At 63.6% G+C, this 17,361-nt stretch overlaps 1 protein-coding gene across 5 annotated transcripts; it reads right to left on the reverse strand.

Moving 5' to 3' along the window:
* Nucleotides 1–3,938: 3,938 nt before the first annotated feature.
* PCGF1 (polycomb group ring finger 1) lies at nucleotides 3,939–8,304 on the reverse strand. Of its 5 annotated transcripts, none has more exons than XM_064151310.1 (9): nucleotides 8,156–8,303; nucleotides 7,148–7,253; nucleotides 6,790–6,942; nucleotides 5,681–5,752; nucleotides 5,409–5,517; nucleotides 4,919–4,952; nucleotides 4,670–4,756; nucleotides 4,505–4,585; nucleotides 3,939–4,131 (listed from the first exon to the last, which is right to left on the reverse strand). In XM_064151310.1, the coding sequence occupies exons 1-9, from the start codon at nucleotides 8,249–8,251 to the stop codon at nucleotides 4,084–4,086; spliced, it is 786 nt and encodes a 261-aa protein (XP_064007380.1). In that variant the 5' UTR covers nucleotides 8,252–8,303; the 3' UTR covers nucleotides 3,939–4,083. The 5 variants fall into 5 exon arrangements, with proteins under 5 accessions (XP_064007380.1, XP_064007378.1, XP_064007377.1 ...); XM_064151308.1 differs by lacking the exon at nucleotides 8,156–8,303 and adding an exon at nucleotides 7,823–7,910; XM_064151307.1 differs by lacking the exon at nucleotides 8,156–8,303 and adding an exon at nucleotides 7,813–7,896.
* Between the last annotated feature and the right edge of the window lie 9,057 nt (nucleotides 8,305–17,361).

Raw genomic sequence — 17,361 nt, forward strand, 5'->3', positions numbered from 1 at the left:
CTCCCTGGGCACCACACCAGCTCCAGCACCCACTGGTCTGGATATAGCTGTGGGAGGTGTCCAGCTCTAGAAAATGCCAGGAGGGCAGTGGACAGGGACAGGCTACATTCTTAAGTCCTCACAACCACATCCTCTGGGGCAGAACTTGCTATGGCCCCTCCATTTACAGGGAAGTTCCCCTGATCCCTTGTTCACACACTGCCCAGGCATCCCAGTGCCAGTGCCCACATTCATGGGAAACTGGCAGGAAGCCTGGTGCTGCCATCCTGCCTGCCTCAGTCCTGCTGCTCCGTGCTGGGCATGGCAGGGTCTGGTGGGTGCCGGAGGGCAGGCGGGCACAGCATGCTGGCCCGTCAGAGCCACGCGGCGTCGTTTAAAGACGATCAGGCGGTGACAGGAATTAAATTGTGTTTTGATTTTCTCATTAGCCTAATCTCCAGCACGCCTCGTTACGGGGTAATTTCCCCGCACTGACATGACAGCTCATTCCCACCATGACAGCCATATGCCAGTGTGCCCATGCTGTGTGCCAGAAGCCACTGGGGTGCCCAGTAGGGACAACTGTGTGCCTCAATGGGCCCAGTGAGTGCTTCTGGGGTGGGCTGCGGTGTGGGTGTTGAGGTGCAGATGGGCACTAGCCAGGCCCGAGCACATGTGTCTCCATGGTGCCCATCCATCCCATGCCCTGCAGAGAGGCACTGGCATTTCCTGCTGTGCCACGGGTAGGCAGCCAGCCCAGCAGCTGGCCCAGCAGCATGGTGCTGCCATGCCAGCAGTGCCTGGACTGCAACCAGGAGGATTCGGTGATGCTGTGTGGTGGTGGGGGGGTTGTCATGAGGGTATCACAGGCCTGACCTCACACATGGGTTCCCGGGTACTGCCCCACTCACCTCAGCAATGGAGCATGAAGGTGGTGGCAGGCATTGGCAACCCATTTGTCCCTGTCAGGAGCTGGTGTGGGAGATAGTGCTGCTGGAGCATGGTGGGAATGGTGCAACCAGGGGTGCTCAGCACTGAGGTGCTACTCGCCTGTAGCACAGCCCATGCCAGCACCGCAAGCCACATGCCTGAGTGGCACTGAGCATCTGGCCCCACATGGGGCTTGGCAGGTTCCCATATGGCCAAGGAACTCCCCAGGGTTGAGAACCCCCATGCTAGGGGCCACGCCATGCCCATGTCCTCTCAGGCAGGGCTGAGTGGCTGGGGGGCTCAGATTTCCCCTCTGTGGGACTGGAGCCTGGGGACATTAAACTCTCTCAGAGCATGACGGGGTTTGGGGGGGGGAGGGATAACAAAGTGCCTTTGCCCCACACTAACAGGGCATGACTGCAGACCCAAACGACCTCAGGGCCAGGCCAGGGGTTCCAGACACCACCCTGGTATCTTTTTCTGCCCCAGCACCTCCAGTCCTGTGGGGATTGGGGTGTCCTATCACCCTTGAGAGCATCCTGCAGTCTCTGGATTCATCCTGCACCCACCTTCCAGCCTTCTCCTGCCTCTCTTGCCCCCAGCTCTCACCCCTTTGAACCTCTCTCTCCAGGCTCTCCCTGCAAATCTTGGGGCCTCCCTAAATGCCCCTGATTCCCAACTGCCCACATTCCCCTGCACTCTGGAGCTCTCCTTGCCATCCCGAACCCCCCAGTTCTCTGTCTCCCTGCACCCCTGAACTCTCCCTGCCAGCTGGGACATGCCCAAACACCCTAGTTTCCCCTGAACCACCCCCATCTCCCCTTGCATTCTGGGGCTCCCCCAGCCATTCCCGTCCCCCACCCCTCGGGAAGGGCACAGTCAGGTGCCCCCCAGTCCCCACCAGGCAATGGGGCCAGGCTGCAGAAGGGGGGGCTGCTGGCACCAACCCTTTGGCCGCCCCCACTCCCACCTCGGCGGGGGCTCATTTACCAACGTCAGCCCGGCAGTTGGTTTGAATTAGGCTCCTCTGCTGATAAGTGGGGGTTGCGGGTCTGGGGGGCTCGGGGGGCTGCGGGCTCTGCCCCCACTTCCTGCTCTGCGCTCTGTAAGCGGCTGCCAGAGCTGCTGCTGAAAGACAGGCGGACGGTCCCTCACCGCCCCCCCGCCCCGTTCCGCCGTCCGTCTATCCGTTTGTCCGTCCACCCACCCGCCCTCTCCCACGGCCGTGCTGCCCTTCCCGCTCCCACGGTTGGGGCCACAGATTGGGGCTGGGGACTCCGGTGGGTCCTGGGGTTCCAATAGCCAGTGATGGTCTTTGCACAGGGAGACTGCTGGCACCGCGGGGTGTTTGTGGGGCTGGATACGGCACCCCCACCCCCGACTGTCCCGCTGACCCCTCTGCCCGCGTTTCACCACGTCCTTAACGGCGGCTTTCGGCACGGGGCGGGGGCGCTGCCGCCCCACGCCTAAGTGAGGGATGGCCGACAGCTGGCCCGGGAAGGGGCCGGTAACCGGATCCTCCGGCAGCGGTGGCTCGAGGGGTCCCGGGTGCGGGGTCAACCACGGTGCGGGGCTGGGGGTGAGGGGCGGGACACGGCCCGCGTCCCCTAGGACCGGGGACCCCAGGGTGGGTGGGTAGGTGACGCGGCGGGAGCGCCCATGCCACGTCTACCCAGGCTGGTGGATCCCCCGCTGCTGCCCGCCCCGGGAAGGTACACGGGAACAGAGGGGCTGCAGAACTGGCTGCAGCGAGCCCTGGCAACTGAGTAGTGGGAACCGTGAATGCTGTGCCGGGGAGCGGGGTGGGCACACGGACATCTTGCCTGGCTCTAGGCCACCTAGCACCCTATCTATGCCCATGCCTCATGCCATAGCCTCTCCGTAGCCATTTTGTCGGGATGGCCAAAGCCAGTGGCACCTGTGCCTCACCAGCGACCGAGGACTGCAGCCACTGGATCACGCTAGCAGCACCGGGACGAGAGCAACGGGACCCCGCCCCACACCGGGGAACCTGAGCCACCCCGCACCAGCAGCTGGGCCCACGGCCGTCGTAGCCACGGCCCCGCTGTGCTCCAGCAGCGCCCCAGATGGCCGCGAGATGGTCCCTACAATAAGTGGCTAATTAGGGAGGCGCTAGGGAGCAAGGGGGGGGACACCCTCCGTCACTCTGCCCCGCCCCAGCTCAGGCAATCAAAGGGACTATGACTTTATTATGGCTCATTATGCGCTGGGGGGGACAAGCAGCGGCAAGCGCCAGGCAGGAGACCCCCCCCTAAATTGCTCCTCATTGGGATTCTGGCACCGGGGGGTGGGGAGGGCGAGGAGGGGCCGGGCCATGCGCCAGGCAGCCGTGACGGTGATTAATCTGCCAAACACTCGCACAACCGCATTAGGGAGAGGGGCTGCAAGCCGCCCCTCCACTGCGGAGGAACCCCCCTACTCTGCACCCCACAGCCCAGCTCCCCCCACCCCGGTGCTACGCACCAGGACACCCTTCAGCACTGCCAGTCGTCCCCCCTCCAGGTTCCACATCTCAGCCCTCCACACCACAGCCCCACAATCTGCTGCACCCTACAATCCAGCGACATTCCTCTCTCATCCCCCCGGATGCTTCACCCACTCTCTAGGGCCCCCGCCAGCACCACACACCCCTCATAGCCCTGCCCCCCCCATAGTGCACTTCACAGCCCAGTTTCTCCCTGCTCACCCAAAACACTGCATATCCCCCAGACCTTCCCCAGTGCCACACCCTCTCTAACCTTTCCTAGCCCAGCCCTTCGCTTCCTAGTGCTGCCCTCCTCTGCATGTCCCTAAGGCACCCAAAGCCCTGTCCCCCACCCTTCACTGCACACCGCCCCCCCAGAATTCCTCCAGCACTGCACGCCCCGTGCAGCCCCTCATTCCCCAAAACACTACAGCTGCATCCCTCAGATTACAGCCCTGCTCCTGGAGGTGGTTGAAGGAGGTGCTCAGCACAGCCTTCAGCCACCCCCTCAAAGTCACCAGTAACAACCTCATCAGGAACCTACTGCAGGGATTTTCCACACTTTTATTCAAAAAATAAACTCGAGCAGGGAGGAGGAGATTAAGTTAGGAGGAGGGGGATGGGGTGGGGCACGGAAGAAGACCTGTGCTCCAGGGCTGAGGGCTGGGGGCAGCACCAAACCCCAGCCCCTACCTCCTCTTGTCCTTGATGCTGTAGTGCAGTAGGAGTGGTGCAGGCTGCAGGGCAGATGGAGGGAAGCCAGTTACCCTGTACCCGACACCCTCACCCCATGACAAGCCCCCTCATACTTCCCACCCCAAGAGCTCATGGGTGGGCAGAAGAAACCTTTCCCAGCAAGGGAGTCCCCAAGGCTGTGCCATGAACTTGTCCAACCCCTCCTGGGCCCTGTCCCCGCCCCATGTGAGAACACCAGGCCAATGGTGGGTGTCCCAATCACTGCATCAGATGACATGAGTCAGCCTCAAATTACCAGTTCCCCACTCCTGTAGTTGCATCCCAGTAAGAATCCCCCTTGGAGAGACCTTGTTGAGCCACCCCCCCCACACCGAGGGGCTGCAGCAGATGCCCATCCCACTGGGTGATGCCCACCTTGCCAAACCAGCGTGATAGCCAGAGCTGCTTCATTGTCATGTGATCGGGGAGGGCCTCGTGGTTGAACAGGATTTGCACCTGTGGACGGGGATGTTGAGTTGTGGGGCACAGAGTGCCCACTCAAGCACACCCCTAGCCCTCACCCCTAGCCCCTAGACTCACGTGCTGTAGGGGCAGCCCCAGCCGGTGGCACAGGACCCTCCTCAGGTGCCGGATCTGTGCCCGCACGGAGCATCTCACGTACTTCTGCTGCAAGGGGCAAAGCAGGGGCCAGAGGTCATGGGTGCCCCAGCCCCACAGGACCAGTGCAAGGCCCCAGCAGTCCCCTGCCCATACGGTTGGAAATCCCACCCTGGCAATGCAGACTGCGGGCAGAGCCGGGGGGCTGGGGGCCCACGGACCCCTACTCACCTGCAGCACAGCCTTGCTCTTGTCCTTGCTGGAACTGCAGAGGGAAAAGAAGGGGCAGCCGGACAGCTCTGGGGTGGGGGACTGCCCGCTGAACACCTTGCTGGGCACAGCCCGATGCAGAGGTGCTCCCCGCCCGCCCGTCACGCACACACAGAGCTGGTGACAGCTGGGTCACACGGGCCGGCACGCAGGCAGCCATCGATCGCCTCACAGCCCCGGCGCTGCCGCCTATCGACTTGGCTGTCAGAGCCGGCAGGCAGCTGTGCAGCCCCTGACATGGCACCGACCAGCACCGGCAGCTGCTGGGCACGGCTGCGGCAGCTCCAGGTGGAGCAGTGAGAGACTCCGCAGCTCAGCTGGGTCCTCCTTCTCCCAGGACCACGGCAGCAGGAGTACAGGATGCTGCAATGCCCTGAGCACGGGTAAACTGGTGCTGCCCTGGACCCCCACCATGCCAAGCGTTATTGGCTGCTATCACCCTGGCACTCACCTCTGCTTCTCCAGGCAGAGCGAGACATGCTCGTCATAGCGGAAATAGTGGGCACGGGAGTGGTCAAAGGTGCTGTAGGGGAGCCCCATGGGGTCACCCCCAACTGTGTCTGGGAAGAGGGGAAGACAGTAGTCAGCTCACCTCTGCCCCACCACCATCGCTCCAGCTGGCTCCTTGAGACCTTCAGCCCTGGCTCTGACTCTGCTCTCCCTCCAGCTGGTTACCCTCAAGTCCCTCACGTGCCCCCCGCCTGTTGCCCCAGGCATGCCCACCCTCACTGCTGGGCTGCGTCACCCGGTCGAGGCCGCGGGACTGGTAGAACTCCCGGATCCTCTTCTCTTCACCTGTGGGTGAGAAGCGGAAGCTGCTCAGGGACCCTACCTTGTCTCACGTCCCCTCCAGCCCATCACAGCTCACCTCAGCCCATCCCTACTGCTCCAGCCCTCAGCTTGGCAGGTGCCACCAACCTCGAGACAACTAGATCCCACCCTCCCCCAAAAAACTGGCCTCCTCTGGGGGTCTGCACCAAACCTCTGCTGTTAGCCCAGAGGCCCTGTCCCTATCCTTGTGTTTGTCACCATTCATACCTTTCTCTGTTTTCCTCTCCCCACTGTGGGGGTCCATGGCCCACACTGGGTGTTTGTTGTGCCCCCTCCCACTCCAGCACTGCAATGTCACACAGGTCCTGCCCCCACCAACCCAGTCAGACTCCAGAAGCTGCCACAGACATAGCCAGACATGTTTTGACAACCCCAACCCAGGGACAGAGTCTCCTCCATCCAGTAAGGAAGCGGCCCCCAGAAATTTACAGATCTTAGAATCATGGAATTGTTTTGATTGGAAGAAACTTCTAAGATCATCAACTCCAACCCTTAACTCAGCACTGCCAGGTCACCACTGAACCGTGTCCCTCAGCACCACACCTACACAGCTCTGAATTCCCTCCAGGAATGAGAGCACCACCACCGCCCTGGGCAACCTGTTAAAGGCCTTGACAACCCTTCTGGGAGAAGAAATTGTTCCTCATGTCCAACCTAAACCTCCCCTGGTGCAGCTTGAGGCCATTTCCTCTTTTCCTGTCACTTGTTCCTAGGCATTAAAGACCAATCTCCACCTGAGTCCAATCTCTTCCCAGGGAGCCGGAAGGTCCCCTCTTAGCTTCCTTTTCTCCAGGCTGAACGACCCCAGGTCTCTCATCTGCTCCTTACAAGACTCACTCTAGAGCCTTTGCCAGTTTGGCTGCCCTTCTCTGGGCACACTCCAGCAACTCAGCGTGGTTCTTGCAGCGAGGGGCAACTTCCTTCTGACTCTCCCAGCTCCTCCCCACAGGCCTCTGGTGCCGTCAGGTCCTGCTCCCCCACCCCATGCTAAGGACACTCACTCTCCTGCAGGCCAGGCACCAGCTTGTAGACAATGTCCTGCATGACTCGGTCCAACTTGAGGTTGAGCAGGGGCTGTGTCTCGTGGATCTTGGTGTTGCACATGGGGCAGTACTTGCTGGTCTGCAGGTACTTGACGATGCAGCTCTTGCAGACTGCAGCCAGAGGGAGGGGGCGTCGGGGGGGCCGGGGCAGTGACACAGCCCCACACCCCCAACACCTCATGCTGTCTTGGGGGAAACATTACCCCAGGCCCTTAGGGCAGCAGGCATGGTTCCTGGGACAGGGGGCTTTGCCATCCCCAGTTCGGTGGGACCCCCAGGGCCCCAGAGCTGTCACCATCATCATGCTGGGACTCACATGTGTGCAGGCACTCGGTGATGGTGGTGGCATCGATGAAGTAGCCAGCGCATAGGCAGCACACAATATGCTCATTTAGCTCCTTCATCTTCACTTTCACTTCCTCCTGCCAAGATGCCTCACGGTCACCCAGTCCCTGTCTGCTGGGCTGGCATCCTGCTGGGCACGCTGCACTACCCAGCCCCAACATCCCAGGCTCTCATCCCCTGCAGCAACTCCTGCCCATCCCACCATCAGCAGGAACCCCCAGGGATAGCACAGCACGGGAAACATGGGTCTAGGGGTAGCTCCCACTCAACACTGATGGAAGGTTCCCCAGAGTGATACAAGGGGATCTGGCTTTGCCCTGTGCCTAGCCACATCCTGGCCCCCAGCTCACCCATGGCCTCACCCCATAGGGCCCTTAGTGGACCTGCCACTGTGACAGAATGAAGGGACAGGATTGGTGGTGGCCCCTCCCAGCTATGAGGCCCAGCAACTGCAGGGATGGGGCTGCCTGGACCCCATAGCTCCAGAGAGAGCCCAGCCTCACAGAGCCCTGTCCAGCCCCACACACAGCTGCCAAGCACAGCCCCACAAAGCCAGCCCAGCCCTACACATGCCAACTCAGCCCCACAGACCTGAGCCCCCAAAGCCCAGCAGCACCCCACGGAGCCCAGACTCACTGAGTCCCACCCAGGCCTACTCAGCCTCAAAGGCCAGCGCAGCCCCACAGAACTACGCTGCTCGACTCAAAGACCCCAACTCAGCCGCACGCAGGCACTCGACCACGACAGGTCCTGAGCCACCTGCGCCACACCCTTACAATGTAGCCACGCCCCTGACCAGTCGCCCCGCCCCGCGCCACTGGCTCCGCCCCCCGCGGCGTGGGCCGGTCCCGGCGCATGCGCTCAGCAGCCGCACGGCGCTTGCGCGTCCCCTCGCCCCCCCGGCGGCGCGCGGCGGCCCCTTCCGCCCACGCATGCGCTGCCCCGGTGCCGCCACCCGCCGCCGCCTGCCGCCGCTCGCCTCGTTCCGGAGCGGGTCCATCTTGTAGACGGCCTGGAGCTGGTTCCGCAGCCGCATGGCGATCGCCATCGGGCCCCCCTGAGGAGGCGACGCCATCTTAGGACCTCCTCCGCCTCCACGCTCACTTCCGGGTTCGGGGCGGAGCCGCAGCCGCCGTCGCCGCTCGCCCGCGCCGTGACTACGGCTCCCGCTGGGCACCGCGTGCCGCGGGGCATGATGGGAATGGACGGGAAGGTGCGCGGCGCGGCTGCCCTCTGCTGGTCCCGGCGGGCAGCGCGGCCTGGCGGCCAGGCGCTAGCCCCGGTGCTGACCTCGGCTCCCGTGCTGAGCCCTGAGCCCGCCCCACAGGGAGATTCCTGAACCATGACAAGGTGACCTCGTCCTTCTGGGCCGTGGCCGAGCGGTCACCGCCGCCTTCGTACGAGGCAGGCCAGGGTAACGGGCCCTGTCTGTGTACCGCTGTTCGGCGCCCTGCCCCGGCCCCGTTGCAGCCGGCTAATAGCGGGGAGCAGTTTGTGACAGCAGCTGCCACCAGTGAGACGCGTGCGCGCTGTGCCGCAGGGCGCCACTAGGGGGCAGAGGAGCACCGACGGGGGGTGGCCTAGAGCACGGGCTCCGCTGGGCTCCCGGTGGTCCGGGTCCGGCCCCGCCCTGCCACGGTCCCGCTGTCCCTGTGGGCCCGTTTCTCCCCAATCAGGCTCCTCACAAGGCTCAGCTGTCCCAGTGCCACTGGTCCGGCCCCTTCCAAACCTCATTGTCTCCGGGGGAGCTGCCTTGTGTGAAGGTTCAGCAGAGCCGTTCCGGGGTAGTGATCCCCGTGGGCTCCGTGGAGCCGTGCCCCTGCCATGCCACCCCGCTGTGCAGGGTCGGCTGGGGCAGCGGAGGGTGCAGAGAAATAGTGAGTGGGGAGCAGTGGGCTACAGGGACATAGTGGGTCCAGGGGCTGTACTGGGGAGTGCGGGGGTTATACTGGTGAGAGGGGGGCAGGAGCTGATTTGGAGGGTGGGAGACGGAAGTGGCTGAGTGGAGAATGTCGAGGGCTCGGGGTGCAGGGTGCGAGGGATGCACTGAAGGGGGTGCGGACACTTGGGCTGGGGTCAGTGGTGCAGTATGGGTGCTGCCAGCGCTGGCCGGAGGTGCTGCTGGCACTGGTGGGTCGAGGGTTGCCAGATTGGGGGCTGCCAGGTGCTGGGTGCCAAGGTGCTGGGTGCCAGGGTGCCAACGGGTCTGGGGCCACAAGTTCAAGCGGTGCCGAGTGGCAGGGGACTGCGTCGGGGGCTGCCGGGTGCCGGCGGGTCGAGCTCTCCGGCGCAGCGGCGGAGGCTGGAGCCGCGCTAATGGAGGTGATTGGATCAGGGCTCTGGAGGGGAAGGAGCGGCCCCGCTAATGCAAAGCAGAGCCCGTTAAAGGCCGTTAAGGGCCGTAATGGCTCGTTATGGCCGCGGTTATTGCTCCAATCCCAGCAACAAGTGTTGTCTGGGGAGGCGGCTAGGGCAGCCGGCGGGCCAGGCTGCGGCACCCCCGGGACACCGGGCTGGGCGGGTGGGGGAACAGGCAGAGGTGGCTACGCTGGGACGCCTAGGCTGAACTGGGGGTTGAGAGTGAGCAGGGGGGATGCCACATCAAATCCCCGAGAAGGTGTGGGGACCCCCGGCTGGGGCTGATGCCCTTGGCCATGTCACCCTGCACCCCACTTTCATCACCCTGTGCTCCTGAGGGGTTCCCAGTAAGTGATTAAACACCAGCAGAGCCCATATGATGCCACCCTCCCTGGCCCAGCCACAACGCTGTTATGGAGCTCTTACACACAGTTTGCACAGCCACACTGCCAGTCCTGCTCTGGTACAAGAGCTGTACCAGCACCAGTACCATACTGGCTACCATGGCTGGGGCCCAGCTGAGCAGAGGCAGAGTTGGCTTTGGCTTTTCCAGTCCAACCGATTCTGTGATTCCATGATGGGGGTCTGATCTCCTAGGAGGCTCCAGCCCAGCTCTGCCAGGGCTGCGACATCTGTTCCCCTCAACTGAGCATGCAAGGCCAGGGTGCCTCCAGTGCAGCTGGGAGCAGTGGTGATGAGGCCCGTGGGTGACCTGGCACTGTCCCTGCCATGACCAGCTTCCCTGGTGACCAGGTTCCCTGGCAACCAGCTGGCGGTAGCTATTCCCTTGACTTGAACGCTGCTTCATGAAGCCAGGTCCCAGTCCTTATCCCAGCCGCAGTGGCAGTCAAACTGAGGTCTTCCTGATCCTGGTCCTTGTCCTGGTCTTGGCCTTGGTCCCAGTCCTGGTCCTTGTCCTGGCCTTGTTCATGATCCTGGTATTGCTCAGCTCAGATGCTCGTGTCCTTGTGATCCTGATCCTAATATTTGTTCCAGTCACCTCAACTTGTCCTGCTCAGAGCATCTGTGTCCTAACCCCTGTCACCTCAGCTCCTCCAGGTCCCAGGAAGCCCAGTATGGCCCAATCCAGATGGTCAGTGTGTCTTGGCCCCCTGTGACCGACTGGACTTGTTCAGCCTGGTCCTCTGAAGTGCAACTAGCACCAGTTGAGCCCCAGCGTCCTTCAGCCCCACGGTGTGCCTTCTGTGTCCCTGCACCCCCGCTGGAGGCTGAGTGTGGTGTGTGGCCGAGGCCCAGCACTCTCAGCCCCAAGAGCTGGGAAGGGAGTCCACTGGGAGCTGCAGGACCCTCCTCTGTGCCTGATCGCCCGCGGGTAGGGGCGGGCGAATTCAGATCCCCACCTCGGTGTGACCGCGGCATTCGACTTGCCCGCCCCCTGGCCTGTCCCCGCCGGGAAGGAGGCAGGGGCCGGAGTGACCCCTCCCCGGGGAGGGTCCGGCCCCGTCTGTACCTGCCCGGAGCTGTTCCTGGGAGGGGCAGCCGGGGGTTCTGCACAGGAGGCTGCGGGGGTCACAGCCGGGCCAGCAGCCCTGAGGCACTAAGGCAGCCCTCAGCACCGGCGCCGCACCCGACACTGGCACCGAGCCCAGCACCACATCCAACACTGGCACTGCAGAGGCACCATTACTGCACCCAGCACTGGCACCGTGCTCAGCACCATTAGTGAACCTGGAGATGGCGCTACACCCAGCACCCAGCACTGGCATTGCAGCGGCACCAGCACCACGCCTTAGTGATCAGTACAGGCACCTCGCTGAGCACTGACAGCGCACCGGACACCAGTACTGCACCCTATTGACCACTGGCGCCAGCATCAAGCTGAGCACTGCACTGAGCATCAGCACCAGCACTGGCGTTATACCCTGGCCATGGGCTCCACAGCAGCACTGCCTGCTCTCAGGCCAGTCCTGTGCCCACCCTGTGCATGCCCTTTGTACCAGTGTGTCCCCATCCTGGGCCCAGGCCACTAGGTCACCAGTCATTATGGTGATATCTCTGCTAGGAAGGAAGAATCGACCCCTGGTGAAGGGATACCAGGGCAAAGATGAACATGAGCGTGTGCTGGCTAGTTCCTGCACTAGTAACCCTTGGCAGAGGCACCTGCTGGTGTATATCCCTGAAGAACATGCTGGCAGAGTGCTTCTCATTCCTCAAGCAGCCTCTTCGTGCACAGACCAAATGCAGACAGCAGAGGGTCTCCCCACGCCATCACCCACTGTCATCCGTGTTGACATCTCCTGTGTGTCCCCCTTCCCTCCGCCTCACACCAGCCTGACACCAAGCAGTGCAAACCTTTGGGAGGGATGAGGTGTGCAGTCTGCAGGGTGGCTCTGCCACTGCCTACACATGGCACCCATGGGAATGAGGGGCAGGCTGCCCACCCATAGTCCCCACCAGTGTTGGCCACGGGGCCGGGGTGCCCGGCAACCGTTGTTCCAGGGGCCGTGCTCAGCAGCCTGGCACACGTGAGGCCGCGCAGCTCCATCTCCCCGTGAATAATTGATGTCTGGGCGGCAGCCGGCTCTTCCCCCGGCCTCAACGCGGCTCCAGGGCCGGGCAGCCCGCAGCTTTTAGCAGAGACCTGCTCAAATATTCAGCTCCATTTCCTCTGCGCGGGGCCTGGGCGTCTCCTTCTGGTAAGCGCCTGCCGGGGTGCTTTCCCGGCCGAGCCCCTCTGCGGGGCCAAGCGGGGCCGGAGCTGAGGCCGGACATACTCGTGACCGCGGTGGGTGCAGGGCAGCAGCGCTCTGGCCCTGCCAGAGCTGGGCTCCTGTCTTGATGTCACCTCCTCATGGCTGGAGCCGCTGTCCTAGCCCCACTCCGGCCCCACACGCTGTGTTTTGGGCCTTCTCCAGGGTGGCAGGACCACAGCAGGTCGGTGCCAGCAGGTGCCACGGCCAGGCAGGGAGGGTAGGAGGCTGCGGGGGGGAACTGGGCGGTTATGGACTCAACTCCTGCCTAATGCACCTGATTGGATTTGCAGAATGCAATTACTTGCCCTCGGCCTTTGATAACCAGGTTCTGAGCGACGGTTTCTGTCAACGGCACCGCGGCAGCTACAGCCGCGGCCGCTGGCACCTGCTGACAACCCAGCCCGCGGGGACGGGCAGCGCCGCACAGGACGGGACCCCGCAGCAGCCTCCTGCCCACCATGAGGAGCGGATGGGGGTGCGGTCATCCATAGGACCACCCAGCAGAGCGCAAGAAAGAATTCCAGTTTACCGTCCCGTGGCTCCCGTACACCGACACCGGCCCCGCTGGGCTAGGGCAGAGGAATGAAGCTGGGTAGAAGGGCCAGAGCTGTGCATTCCGCCATTTCCCGTGACGGAGACCCAGGGACTGTGCGTGTGTCCCCCTTAGCAACCCCTCGTGCTCTCAGCTCCATCTCACCCCTCTCCTAATCCCACCTGCCACCATGCCAATCCCGGGGATTCGCCTGCGACCTTGGTGGCATCGGAGCCAGCCGTGGTGGGTGTTCCCTCCCCGACTGTGAGGTGCAACCACAAGCACTGCTGCAGTCTCCCCGAGCCCAGGGAGGTTCGTGTCCTGCCCCTTTGTCCCCTGTCCCCAGCCCAGGGAGCCAGTGGGTAAGTTTACAGGGAGAGGCTCACGCCGCAGATCCAGTGGGACACGGGGACTGTCCGAACCTCCTGCTCCGCTGTCCCCCACCTTGGGGGGCTATAGCCCGGGGACACCCATCAGAAACCTGGCCGCTGGCAGCTCGGGGCCAGCATCACTCTGTAGCTACCCGCGTGTCCCCGCTGCATCCAGCTCCTCCCCGAGAACGTTGCGCAGACGCCGACGGCCACAATCAGTGACGTCCGGCTGCGCTGGCTTCGGCCGTCGGGGCTCCGGTAGCCGGCGGTCCGGCTGTAGCCGTGGCCTCTCGCCGCGCGCGGTGCTGCCCCAGCGACCTCATTCCGTCCCCGTCTCTTTCCTCACGGCGGGTCGTGGCCGGGATCATGCCCACCGGCTGCCACCCTCCTCACCCCGCGCACCCCGGCCGGGTGCCGGCGCCCACCCCGGGGCGAGCGCGGGGGGCACCGGGAGTGTTTCATGCGGTTAAGAAGTGTCTGATTGAGGCAGGAGGCGCCAGCAGCTCCCCCGGGAGCCGCAAGCCAAGGACTGGAGGACCAAATGCAGGCTAAAGTAATCCAATCTGGGCTGGCTTCATCTAATTAGCCCAGAATTAACCCAGCAGCCAGAGAGGAGCTGACTGTCCCTACAGTTTGCCAGCGGGTTTGGGGGGAAGCGGGAGGAAGAAGGGGACGTCCAGCGGTAATGAGATTACTGGGGGGAGCGGGCGGGAGCGGGCGCTTGGCAGCATCTCGCCGGTGGTAACGTGGGGCCCTTCCAGGCCTTCGATACTTAATTGCCGTGCGCTGGCCGGTGCGCAAGGAGGCAGCTGCCGGTGGTGAGGGGCGAACAGGGATCCCTTTGAATGACCCCTGCCCCGGCAGCAGCACCTGAGCCGAGCAGGAGTGCTAGTGGGGGACAAGGACATTGACATGTCTGGCATGCTGGGATGTGGCAATACGAAGCCATGCAGCAGTGTTGGCTACAAATGCCATCCCCGGGGTGGAGGACTCAGTGAAAGACTGATGACAAGGGAACTGGAGGACCCCAGGCATTCCTCAGGGTGGCTGATTGGATGGTAAGTGCCACTCGAGACACCCATTGTGAAGTGGGGTAGGGCAGATTCCGATGTGCTCACAACATTTTTTTCCAGGTCAGCACTGATGGGACCCCCACTGTAGAGCAGGGCAGGGGGTAGAACCTGATGTACCTGTCTTGCTGCCTCCCAGGCTGGCTGTGCTGGTGGGCAGAGATCCTTAGGGTGGTGTGGAGGACATGGCAGTTGGATACCAGAATGCTGCTCTGCTCTGGCTGCTGGCCTCTGAAGGAGCCAATGCAGGTCCAGTAGTGGCAGGGCCCAGTGTTATGGTGGCCACAGGTAGAGCTCTGTGACTGAAGGCTGACCTAGAAATGAGCAACCACTCCATCTTCTGCCATGTTCCCTCCATCCCTCCCTGCCACCCAGGTGTTAGGTCATACTACCACACTGGCATGGGGACATGTCCCCTGCATCCTACAGAGGCAATCAAGTGCAGGGTAGGGGGCCACATACCAGGGGCTGTGGCAGTCAGTGCATACTGTTGTTGAGGAACGGAGACCGGTTTTGTACTGGTGCACTGTGTAGTCCCAGACCCCTCAGCATGTGGCTATAGATGCCTGAGGCATGGCTGCCCACATGGTGCCATACTGGGGACTCTCCGGGCACACAGCCTTTCCCTGCCAGCCTTCGGGGGGCGAGTGTTCAGTGCTGGGATCCACCCTGGGCGGGAGTCGGTCTGAGCACCCACTCGGCAAACTCCCGTGGGCACGGGGCGGACCGTGGAGCAGGCAGGCGCCGAGTGAGCCCATGTCGCCCCCGGGCCCATCACCTGCTCCTCAATCCATCTCCCGGGACCGGCAGCATTCCAGCCCCTGGGCACGGCAAACATCTGCCTCTGCTCCAGGTTTAATTAACCTGCTGCCTCCTCCCTCCCCCTGCACCCGGCATTTCCTCCCGGCCACGGCCACCGCGCCGGGTCCGTGCAGGCAGAGTTTGGCCAAAGCTAGTGCTGGTGCCAGTGTTAGTGTCATGCCAGTTGCAGTGGTAGTTATGGTGCAGAGTGGGTGCCAGCGAGAGAACCCATGCCAGCTGTGCCCCCTGGGACCACGGCAAGCCTCCCTGCCATGGCAAGCCCCCCTGCCATGGCAAACCCCGATCTGGTGGCTTTTCCAGGTTGGGCAGCCAGAGCTACCGTGTAAAGTGGGAGCACCGGGAAGGTTTTTCCCGGGACCTGTCAGGCCATGAGCAGGAAATGCTGGGAAATGTCCAGGGTTCAACTTGGCACAGCTTATGCTGAGGCACATGGGGACTCACACCCCGGCACGGGGTTCCTGGGGGATCGACAGGGAGGGGCAAGCTCCAAGCATGTTGCATCCGGCTTGGCACAGCATCTGGGTCACGTCGTCAACCCACGCCGCCCAGCAGCCGTGCCCCTGTGCAGTTCCAGGGCCCGTGACCCCAAGCCCCGGCGGAACTGTGGGTGCGGGGACAGTCACTCCACGCTGCAGCGGGTCGGCCCAATGCTCCCGGTGCCTCCGGTGCGTGCAGTGCCTCACGGGTGAGGCAGCTGTAGTTCCCGGTGCCGCTGTGATTTACAGGCGCAGGACCCGGTAATGTCATTTGCCCCAGACCGGTGGCGCCAGGGTGACTGGGCGATCGCCCCCTCCCCGCCGGCCCCTGCCTCGAAGCCGTGACCCTCCGCCAGCCCGGGAGCTGCAACTCCAAGCCCGGCAGCCTCCGGGACCGGTCCGCCGTCCTACGGGCGGGACTCATTGCGAACGGTGCAGCTGCTGATAGTCGCCAGGAGGTCAGGCCCGGCCCGTGCCGGTCTGTGGTGGCAGTTACCGCCCTGGGCGGCACCATCGCACCCCGGTCCCGGTCCCCCGGTGGGGCAGCGGCCGGGCCCTTTCCCGTGGACCAGGTATAAGCATCCCTGTAGGGCCGGTCTGGGGTCCGTGTTACCGGGAATGCTGAGAGGAACTGAGGTCGGCACTAGGGACGGCGGTCTCGGTGGAACTGGGACCCGTGTCCCAGGAACGGCAGGGCGAGGGAACAGGATCCCTGTCCCGGGAACGGCGGGATCAGTGAAAGCGGGATCCATCAACCTGTATCGACGGGACAAGTCTTGCACACCGGGAACAGCGGGGAGGGAGGACCGGGGCACTCAGGAAAGGCGGCTTCGCAGAAAATGAGGTTGGCTCTACTGAGAATGGCGGGTCCGTGATAAACGAGATCCCTGGCCCGGGAACGGAAGGCCGGCGTAAATGTCTGTGAATGCATGTAACACTGATGTCTCGGAACGGCGGGCTCCTGGGAACCGGGTATGTGATACCGGCAGCGGCAGGTCAAAGGAAGTGAGGATCGTACCGCCGGGAACAACGGATGGTTCCGAGCCCCGGTAACGGCGGCTAGGGGGAACAAGAATCCGTGTCCCCGGGAGCGCAGGTCCCGGGTACCGGTAACGGCAGACAAGTCAGTGTCGTGGGAATGGAAGGTCGGGGAAAGAGGGCTTCGTACCACCGTGAGTGGCAGATCGGTCTGTGCCTCGGGAGCGGTGGCTCCTGGGCCGCGAGGTCCGTTCGCTCCGCAGTGGATGGGCTCGGCGGGGTCGGACTCGGTGTTTCCGGACAGCGGCGGCTCTTGGGAACTGCACGCCCCGTGAGCGGCTGGCGCGGAGCCGGTTCGTCCTCCCTGTTATCCGTGCGCCCGGGAGGACGGCAGTGGGGGCAGGCCGGACACCCCGACGCCACCGAAGGCTTCAACAGGGCTGCGCCAAGGCTCGGAGTGCTGTCCGGTATCGCGGCAGCGGTTTAGGTGATCCCCGCGTCGCTGGTTCGTTGCTGCGAGCCGTCCGGTGAACGGGGCTCGAGAGTGGTGGAGCCAGGGAGAGACAAACGGAACTTCGCGCACTCGGAGCTCGACGGGCCCTTCCGTCTCGGGATCTGGTACGGGAGCCTCAGCAGGGCCGGGCGGTGGCGGAGGGGGGGGGGAGGGGTACCCGGTGTTGGGGCGTGGCCCCGGGATGCGCGAGCTCCCGCCCTCGAGGGGCGCGGGTCTGTCAATCACGGGTGGCGGCCGCCAATCAGGGCGCGGGCAGCCGGGATTTTGGCAGGTCCAGATGGAGCAGGGCAGAAAAGCGTTCGCCGCCGGGGCCCTCCGCGCACCCGCGCTCCCGCGCCGGGCCCGCCAGC

The sequence above is a fragment of the Pogoniulus pusillus genome, chromosome 11 (genome assembly GCF_015220805.1).
Source record: "Pogoniulus pusillus isolate bPogPus1 chromosome 11, bPogPus1.pri, whole genome shotgun sequence".
Lineage (NCBI taxonomy): Eukaryota > Metazoa > Chordata > Aves > Piciformes > Lybiidae > Pogoniulus > Pogoniulus pusillus.